This window comes from Scomber scombrus, chromosome 16 (genome assembly GCF_963691925.1).
Source record: "Scomber scombrus chromosome 16, fScoSco1.1, whole genome shotgun sequence".
In the NCBI taxonomy this organism is placed as follows: Eukaryota; Metazoa; Chordata; class Actinopteri; order Scombriformes; family Scombridae; genus Scomber; species Scomber scombrus.
Window position 1 is genome coordinate 24,638,207 of NC_084985.1, and position 10,340 is coordinate 24,648,546.

At 39.1% G+C, this 10,340-nt stretch overlaps 1 protein-coding gene across 1 annotated transcript; it reads right to left on the minus strand.

The window, feature by feature from the left end:
- Positions 1-5,037: 5,037 nt before the first annotated feature.
- On the minus strand, positions 5,038-7,932 carry edn2 (endothelin 2). The gene is made up of 5 exons (XM_062435899.1): positions 7,781-7,932; positions 7,048-7,201; positions 6,751-6,864; positions 5,988-6,071; positions 5,038-5,877 (listed from the first exon to the last, which is right to left on the minus strand). Exons 1-5 carry the CDS (start codon positions 7,848-7,850, stop codon positions 5,778-5,780), a joined length of 522 nt encoding a protein of 173 aa, XP_062291883.1. The 5' UTR covers positions 7,851-7,932; the 3' UTR covers positions 5,038-5,777.
- Between the last annotated feature and the right edge of the window lie 2,408 nt (positions 7,933-10,340).

The window sequence follows — 10,340 nt, forward strand, 5'->3', positions numbered from 1 at the left end:
ATCATTACTGGAAAATGAATTAGTCTGGGTCATTTACAAATGGAAAGAAGACACTGTTAAATATACACGCTGTATATTGTTAAACACATTTGTCTTTGAATGATTACACCGCCTTTGCTTAATGACGCTCACCTTTGAACTCGCTGAGGAAGCGTCCAGGAATGCCTGCTATTCAAAGCAGCTATGTAACTGTTTATTCACCGACGTGTGACCGAATGAAGTGTCATGACTTCAGAGAACACTGGCTGTCAAACGACCGCAAGCATTATTCATGTATGTGAGGGGGGTTGAGGTGGGAGGAGGGGGGGGGGGGGGCAGCCTGTTTCCTTCCTGCTGGTTCCTTGGCTGTTTGGCTATGGCTAGACTTTATGTTTTGGTATCAGCGGGCATGTTTGGACCGGCGTTGCTGATAGGCCAGTCTGTCCCCAGTCTGTCCCCGAGCCACTCCAGTCCCAGCAAACAAAACCAGGAAGAGAAGGAATGTACCGACACCGACTTTTACTGTAATCGCAGCAGACTTGGACTGGAACAGTACAAAAGCGAAGCGAAAAAACACAAAAACAGTTGATGTGGCACAAAGTTTCATAGTGTACAGAAAATGTCATCATTTTCTCTTAAGAGTTGCATATTCCCTTGATACCTTTTTAACATGTTATACTGCACTAAGCAACTGTATGGAAAATATCAGGAGGGACAGGTCAGCAGAGAGGGGTATTTTCTTGTTTTTTAACACCCTAAATTTATATTTCCAGCAGATATTTTTTGGGATTAACAAAAAAAAGGGAACAAATAGTTGCAAATTATGGTTCAAGCACAATGCACAATGAGTCATAAAGGTGTGTTTTACCATCAATGGCTATCTTGTCACAGTTTCACAGGTTTATTTTCCCATCACACTAAATAGTATCTCTCAAAATCTGTTTTATCCCACATTTTCTTCTGCATCAAAAAGTTAAAAGTGTCTTTTTAAATATAATTTGTTCAGCATTTTTTTTTTAAATGTTTGCTTTACATATGGGGATCATGCAACACATTCACAAGGATTCAAAGAGGAATTTGTGAAAAAAAAAAAAAAAGAAATATGTGGAGTTGACTGACAGAAAAGAAACACCGGCAACATTAGCAGGCGTGTCTGCTTTGAAGCCGTGCTTAACATTTAACCCAACAGGCACACGGCGAACCCTCCGAGGTGCAGAGAGAACAAAATAAAAAGAAGTATGTGGTTATTACACATAGGATTTCTTTGTCTGCAGTGTAACGTGCAGCGGTTATCTCTTCGCGGTGGGGAGTCTGTCCCCTTTCGCTCCATAAGCCGATGTTTACTTTAGATAGGCTGTTCTGCAGGAGGGACGTGAGCTCTGAAAGTGTTTATTAAAGAGGATGTTTGCGACTTTTGGCTTTAAAGTATCTACAGGACATCCTAGGTTATGGTTCAAATGTTTAAGGAATGACAGATTATAATAAGTGGGGCATTAGCATCGTTTGAAGTCAATTAAAGGTACTTGTTGTTTTCCTGGTGTGTGTAAGATATGATTCATTAAACAAAAAGGAATGTACTATAATGCACCTGTGTGTCCACTAGTTCACGTAGTGGCTTCCTACTTATTTACCCCTGACGTCAGTAAGAACTCGCAGAACCCCCAGCGTGCACTACAAAGTGTGAATAGCTGACTAAGAGTGCAGAATGAAAACAGGATGCTTTTTCTGCATTCCTTCTGAATTCCTTTAGCACAGGAGAAAACCGGGAGAGGAAAAGAAACAAAGGAAAAACAGGAGCATGTCTGCTGTTTGCACAGGGAACTGATACTGGCCTGCAGATTGTAACCTTAATCACGCCGTTGTCATAACACTGGCTGCATTGTTTTGCTTTGTTTTAGTCCTTATACGATGTTGTTGCCCCCCGTTCTTTTGTCTCCTCAACATACTGATGAATGATGAATGATGGTAAATCATGATTGTGTGATTATAAGTGTTTGTGTAAGTCGGCTAGTTCTCCTGCCTGTTGTTTTTGCAAACATATAGTCAGGGTATTGATGCTGTTTACATTTGTTCTCTCATTATCAGCTTGTCAGTCATCTGTAAAGCACTTTGAATAAACACAATAAAATTTAATTGATTGATTGAAATCGTGTATTTAGCAAGTATATTTATTTAGGGAATGTGCACAAATTACTGGGATGTGGAGGGGACTATATATTGTAGGTTTCTAAAATTGCAAGACCCTCCACAGCTGTATTAATATTTAATTTCAACCCTAATATTGATTTGGAAACAAACAGCAACACCATTCCCCCATGACATACTGTAGTACTTTGGTTGGTACAAATAATGTCAACATAAATAATTAAAGAGGAGTCGACAGCCACACCATCAGCTCTGTTGGCTGTATTCAAGCACAGCAGTGGTTATGACTGAATGCTAATCTCGGCATGCTAACGTGCTCACAATGACTACGCTAACATACATATGCTAAGCAGTTGTAGCGTTTGGCTTGCTCACCATCTCAGTTAAGTGTGTTAGTATGCTAACATTTGTTAATAAGCACGAAATACACACTAGTTGAAGTTTAGTTAGTTTTGCAGGTATTTTTTATTCAGTTACTAGCCGAAGTATTGGACAATCTGGGAACTGGAAAATTTCACCCTAGATGAAAATGAAAGGATCACCAAAGTTATCACAGTTCATCCTATGGGAAATATGAAACAAATGTCATGGCAAACTATCCAATAGTTATCAGAAATTTCAATAAAAGACAATAATGTCAAGTTGTTGTTGGTGTTATAAGAAAAGCCAGGGGTTCACCAAAGTTCACCAAAGGATTCATCCTATGATGACCACGAATGTCTGCGAAATTGCACTGTATGGTAATTCACTCAGTGGTTACTGACATATTTCACTCTGTACCAAAGTGGTGAACTGACTGACCAAAAGACCAACATTGCCATCCCTAGAGCCAAGCTGCTAGCAAAGCATAAGTACATCAAGACATGAAAAATCATCAAAATCTATCGCAACTCCCAACACACACCTACACTGTATCAACGCTTTGAATAGATTTTCATGATTAGCTTTTGAAGTGAAAAGTATTGTATGTGCCTAAAATACCTGGTAACCCTAACCCTACTAAAGTGTTTATTTAGCACATTGGTAAAATTTAAGTTCCAAGTCTGAACTTATTTAAAAATTAACACTAGAAAAATAGCTTGTGATTAAAGAACGCTTCATGGAACATCAGACCTGATCATGCTGATATATCTGTTGAATACAGCTGATAAATGTTCAAACAACCACATTAAAGTAATCTTGGTTTTCGCTTTTGGAAGTGATTGGTGGAGTCAATACAGATAAATGAAAGGGGGAAAAGAATTAATGAGTGATGAGACATGAAAAGGCTTCTATACCAAAGGCTCACTGAATGGTCTGTTCAGTATGAAAATGATGTGAGCTATATGCTATGGCCTTCACATTCATCAGATCTCATCCCATTTTAACACCCATTAGAGATTTTGGAGCTGGATTTATACTTCTGACCCAACTAGTTGTCATTGTGTCTACGGTAGCTATGAGGATACTACAAAGGAACGTCAAGAACTGGTTAGCTTGGGCTGCTTGTGTTTTCTTTTACAACTTTCAGTAGAGATTGTTCAAAGACATTGCCCTGAATAATCTTCTATTCAGTTATGAAACCAGGCAAACCTTCCCACGTCACACATGCCACAAAGTGACTGAAACAATGTGAACAATGTTATGGTGGTGAATAAAATTAAACCATGATACGGCCTGATCAGGTACAATACACCTCTTTATTCCTGTTTCAGTGGTGCCTACGCTTGGACTCCATTAACCCCTTGCAGCAGGTATAAAACCAGCTTTAGACATCGCGCTCTGCCACCATTATCAAAACACCAAATGAGGGAATATCTTTTGAAAGACCAATATGTAGGTGTCCAATGGAATGTTTGAAAATCTAATTTTCTGCACTCTCAATTTTGAATTGCTAGATTACAGTGAAACTTGACTATCACTCAGTCACTGTTATACCTCTGCTGCAGGATATGATGATATAAACCACTTCTTAAAAGTCAAACCTGTTTCCTGTCCCATTGTGCACTTCCTTAACTATATTTTATCCAAATCTAAGGAGGGCGGTTTTATACCCGAAAACTTAACAACTCAACATATTCCTTTGTTTAATTCTGTCAGGTATACATTTTTTAATAGTCCTACACTTATTTTAGATGTGTGGCAGTATGTGTTGCTAGATGCCGTCAATCTGAGACTCTTCAAGAATTACAGAATTTCTTCCGCAAAGAGTTCTTCAAAAGAAAAGTGATCAAACAGTGAGCCCTTCAGGAACCTTGTCATCATTTTTTTGTTTTCTATGTTGGTGCAGGCTGTCAAGTTTAAATAATAATGAGCACTGTACATCAAAAGGCATTTGGAGGGACATGAAACTTTGCAACCGAACATCCAGTGACTCAAATAATGAAAACACAGTTCTGAAAAAGATTGTTTTTTTTTGCATTTTATTTTGTCAGTGCATTATTCATACAAATATAAATATATCCCAGAATAAGTTAGAGAATAAATAAATTATCCTATTTACAATAATTGCTCTCATTCAACAACCAACAGTAAACATCTAAGCTGGTAAACCATCCATCATATACAGCACTGAAATAATTAAAGGTGAATATTCTCTGAGTTACAATGAAGGTTTATGTTTCCATGTGTCCATCAGCTCATGTTGACACATAAAAAGAGCAGGCCACAGATAAATAGCTTTTGAAGTGCATAACACAAGTGGAGAGCCATAATTTCCCAGCGGTTAATTACAGAGGAATTAAGTGAACATTTTGTTACAGGAGGAAAAACAATTGTTGCATTTTTTGGCAAGCTCTGCGTCATTGGAACCCCCTGGCTGATCTTCAATGAAAACATTAAACAGGAGCTATGCAATAAACACTTGAGCCAATACAATAGACCTACTGTAGCTGTTATGCTGGTAAAAGTACTGTATACTGTGTGTGTGTGTGTGTGTGTGCGGTATGTGTCTGGTGTGTGTTTGTGAAGAACTGACAATGGCATTGTATAAATGGTCTCCAGCAAATTGTTTGGGAGATAAATCCCAAAGAAATGACCTTCATTTCACTGAGGCAATGTGTGTCAGGAGTGAACTAGCTGCCATTTGTAAGTACTGCCTGATAATTAAAAAGCTTTTTGCTAGTTTGCCCTAAATATTAGGTAAGACTGCTCTGATACAGAGGAAAATTTAACCAAACCAAAGATTGACAATGGCAGAATAGTTCCATAGACATTGACAAATGGTTTTCCAACTAAATACAGAGTTGATATGACTCTTGAGTCTGTAATCCTCAATGTTGTTGAGCTATGGAACTGAAAATATCCATTTAGGTGTCAAATCAACTGCTTGCTGATTAGTCATTACAACCTTCGTTGGTGTGGTTGCCAGCTATTCCCAAAAACAGTTTGATTAAATTCAGAAAAGTTTAAGGAGAGTTCAAGAAATGACTCATCCCGTCATTTCTCCTGCTGTAGGGTTTCTGTTTTGTTGGGTTGTCGGTCTTCCGAAGCCATCATGTCAATCAAATGCTTGATCCACGGACTGCTTTGCCTTTCATCTTTCCACTTGTGCAACCCTAGATTGGTCACGGTCTTGACATTTTTCAAGAACCGAGGTGCTGACAATGAAGGCAGCTGGAGGAGTCTCCAAACTCCATACAGGTTGAACTGCTTCTCATCATCACTCAGTCCCTCTACCTCCTTGTTCGACTCTTTAGTCTGTTGACTCCAGCCGGGTTCTCCTTGGATGACAGAATCGTGTTTGCAATTGCCATATTGGAGTTGACCACAGATCTGTAGGAAAAATGAAAGACAAGGTAAGAGGTGATTCAGATGTCTTAGAGATGACCATCAAATTCACAATATGGAGATAAAGGATGATCTGTAAATTATTTTTCATTTACCTGAGAGATGTCAGCAATTTGTTGCCGTTTGTGTTTGTAGATTCTATCGATGGGCTCACGACATCATCCTTGGGATCCTCTGAGCTGTGGACAAATACAACAAAAATATTAAAATGAGGTCACAACCCTTCCATACTTAAGGGAATTAAACCTTGAACAAAATGAGTTCAGGACGAGGATCTCCCTAATAAATGAATGGTCACAACACATTCCACATAAATGCAATGTCTCTGGTTCCATACCTGTGTTGCCTGTCATACCCATCTCTCTCTTCCCATATTTCCTATTTGCCCATTATTTAATAAAGTCATAAATGCCAATGCCCGCCCCAATGAGTTCATGGTTGACTAAGCAACTAACACCTGGGGAGGATGACTAGTCTGTACTAGTGGTTTCATTACCGCAATAAGGTAAAGACACAACAAACATTGCCTTGAGCAGAATAAAAAAAATAACTGTCTAAAAATAGCAGCACTTCTAATAAACCATCATGACTTCTTTCAAGGCCTACATGGAAATGCAGGTTCTCTGCACTGTGACGACTACCCCCATACTGTAGCAACACTATCACAGACTTAATCACTTTGCCTCCTTTCTGACTTGTCCTACATCAACATACTGTGAATGCTTGTCACACTTGACTGCTACTGGAGCAAGAAACAGAAACTACTATCTGACATCTAAGGAGAGATGGGAAGGATGCTTTGCTGAAGGATCGGATGGGTAGGTACGAGGAGGAGGGTGGAGAGGGAAGCACGCTCACCTTTTATGGCAGAAGTTGGAGCAGATTTTGTCGGCTGTGTTGGCACATTCGCAACGCTTGGTTGAACGGCGGCGACGAGACAAGGGACTTCCCAGACCATAAGGAAGGAGTTTACTGAAAAACAAAACCAAAACTTTTAATGAAAACGAAGGTGAAAAAGTGTGGACAACTTAGAAATCATCCCTGAATGCTGTTGAGGTTTTGGGGTTTGGCTTAGGGTTTAGGGTGTGTCGCTAAATAACAATCTTCATATCTAGTCCAAAATGGAGTTCCCTGGGTGTATGCCTGCGGCCTCACCTTGGCGTGTTAACCCAGATAATATCCAGGTGACAGAAATAGATGCATTCTTTATCATCCCAGCTGTTACAGGAGCAGCGTTTGGTCCGGACGCGGTGTGGATTTGAAGCCTGAGCTGGCAGCTCTGCCTGGGCTGATAACGGGAGTCCACAACCTTGAAAAACACAAAGGATTCAGAGATTAAAAAGCGCCAACTAATCCTTTGCAGTGTGACTGTGCAGTTACTGATTGTCATATGTAGAAACAAACAAATCCACTTGGCGGGCTCACACCCAGCAGCGCATGATTAATAGTGGGATTTATGAATCACGGATCATAATCCAAGTCAAACATTCCTGCGAACTATTCAGAAGTTGTTCAATCAATAATGCTGGGTTAATAATGTGATTACTCTTCAATAAAAGGTGGATACTTATCAAAGGGTAATATACTCTGGGCACAGAGCCCGGTTCCTGCTACACTTTCTGTGGTGACTGGTGGAAGGTGAAAGGCTGCAGCATCAAATAAAGCAGCATACATGCATCTTATCTCTTCTGTTGAACTCTAACATACTTTTTTGTAAAATTGCACATTTTGGTTAACATGAAACTATAACGTGACCCTTATCTTTAAACCTTCATTAAGGCAAATTATTGCAATTCTATTCGATTTCAACCACAAACATCTACAGAAGTAGTTAAAAATATTCATAAAATTTCCAAAAAATACAATAAATAAAAGAAAAGTTGCTCACCTTCTTGTAGAGTCAGAGAGATGATGAAGAACAGAGTCAGTATCCTGCATGTGAAGGAAGCCATCATCATCCTTTGTGTCTGGAATCTGAAGTTCAGATGTGTCAAAGCAGCAGCAGTAAGTTCACACACTCCGAGAGGTGCAGTCAAGTCTTTACAGCAACAGGTGCTTTGTGTTCACTGCTCTGTCAGGATGTCTTATTTATACCCCCCTCTGGGTGATATCACAATGCTGGCTCCTCCCATCTATACTCCTCCATCTATGCAGAGCAGTGTTGTTACACAACATAACTCCACCTGCCCTCGCATTCCAGCACTGACCTTACTTGGTACTGTCAGCGCCCCCAACAGGCCAAGAAGGGCAGGAAGAACGTGGAGGCTCAACTTTCTAGGTGTTGTTGGAATACAGAGCCAGAGAGTATTTATTTTCTACTGGCGTTCAGCATCTTTTCATAGTATTTGTAAACACTATAGTATATAAATAATACAAAATTGGAATTCAGTGTCCTGAAAGTTGCAAGACAAAATGAAATAATGAAATGAATAAAAAATTATTTTACAGCTAAATTTGAGTTCAGCTACATTCGTCCTTATTTGAGTGGTATGTGAGAGTCTGAGAGAGAGAGAAGAAAAAAGAGGAATTCTGTTTTTCTGGTTTGCACATGTTGGTGTATCAAAAAAAGTTTTTTTCTGCCAGTATTTACTGACATGTCTGAATGTGAAGAAAGAAGACAAAGAATGTAAGAAAAATACCTTTTATTTTACTTTATTTTAACCCTAACCCTAACCCTAATAGTTTATGTACAAATCATTCACAGATGGGTTCAAAACTGTCATTAATACTCATTCTAAATTTCTCCTTGACTTTTCAGTTGCATTTCATGTCTAACCAATAGTGTTTGTTGTCATGGAGAGTGAAATAGAAGCATTTATAAATACATAAATACTTCATTAATAAATACAATAAACCTAATTATGGGATCTCATAAACCAATACTTCACATTTCCTATTGATATGAAATGTGAAGGCATATTCTGTATGATTGTAACTGTGATTATTTATCTGTTTATACACCAGTTATGGATGTTGAGTCATGATACTTTAATAAACACTTTAAAATGTCCATATCTGCAGAATAACAACATTTCAGAATTTTTTTTATCAACCACTCAGAATTAAGTGGAAGCAGATAAAAGGAGGTTATGTGAGGCCGTGACATGTCTTTTGTTTTTCTTTCTTTTTAGGCATGTGGACGAGGCCGGAGGCGTAAGAGAGGAAGAGATGAGCGGCGACAGTACAAACACACAGGCGCGCTTTACATGTGCCACTCGGCTGATACGAGGACGGGGACGATGAAGTCAAGGAGAGTTGTCAGCACCCCCCCGGCCCGCAGGAAGGTGAGGTCATGGCACGATCATCCTACACACACCCTTACACTGCCCCATACACACACACAAAAACACACAATCTCTCAGTGTGTAATGTGGTTTGACCTTCATAAAAAGAGATATGCAGCCGCCTGCCACATCCGCTTTCTGCAACCCACACACACGCCAGCATGGATATATAGTCCACTGACACACACACACACACACACACACACACACACACACACACACACACACACTATCTGTTTACTATATGTCTCTCACCAGTGACAATACCAGCATCACTTTCCAACAAGCATGGTTAGACCACACATCCTAAAGAGTTACAGTATGCCATGTAAACACCCTCATGTCTCTACACCTCCACTTATCGGCTATAGAATGGATTATATCATTCAAATCCACAGGCATGTATAGTCATAAGGCACTAATCCAGTGTGTGCATCTGATAACAGGATACCACAGGGAAGAATGTGAATAGCTGGATTAAGGATGAACTAAATGAAACTCAGACAAAGACACGGTCTGTGCAAAGGACAAATCTGACATCCACGTATTATGACCGGTAGAGATAATTCAACAATGGACCAACATGTTTGTCTCGTACTGACTTTGCAGACCTCATATGAGGGCAATCAGTCTACTACTACTACTGCAATACGGACAACATGTCTCGAAAACATACATTTTAAATTATGTATACACAACGCAGTTTGAAATCAACTTTTTTCCATTTTAAATATACCTATAAAAATACCTATTTATACATGTTTAATGCATTAAAACCTTTCATACACAGCATAGAATAGAATAGAATGCCTTCATTGTCATTGCATGTTAACATACAACGTGAAGTTAAAAATGTTTTTTTCAGAAACTGCTTAATTTATTTATTTTTCCTTTTGTTTTTTTCTTTTGGCTTATCACTAGTTCTGGTGGAGATGAAGGACAAGGAACGGAGGCATACGGTTGTTTGCTTTGTTTGTACATGTGTGTTTCGGCCACCAAGATAAAAGAATCAAACCTAAACTAAACTTAACTAAACCTGCCCAGAGACTGCAGATGGAAATTAGATAGCAGCTGAATCTGGTGCAGAGCAACTTTTACCTTTTTTGAGATTAATGTATTTTCTACATGATGTCTGATATAAATAAATTAAAAATAAAAATACAC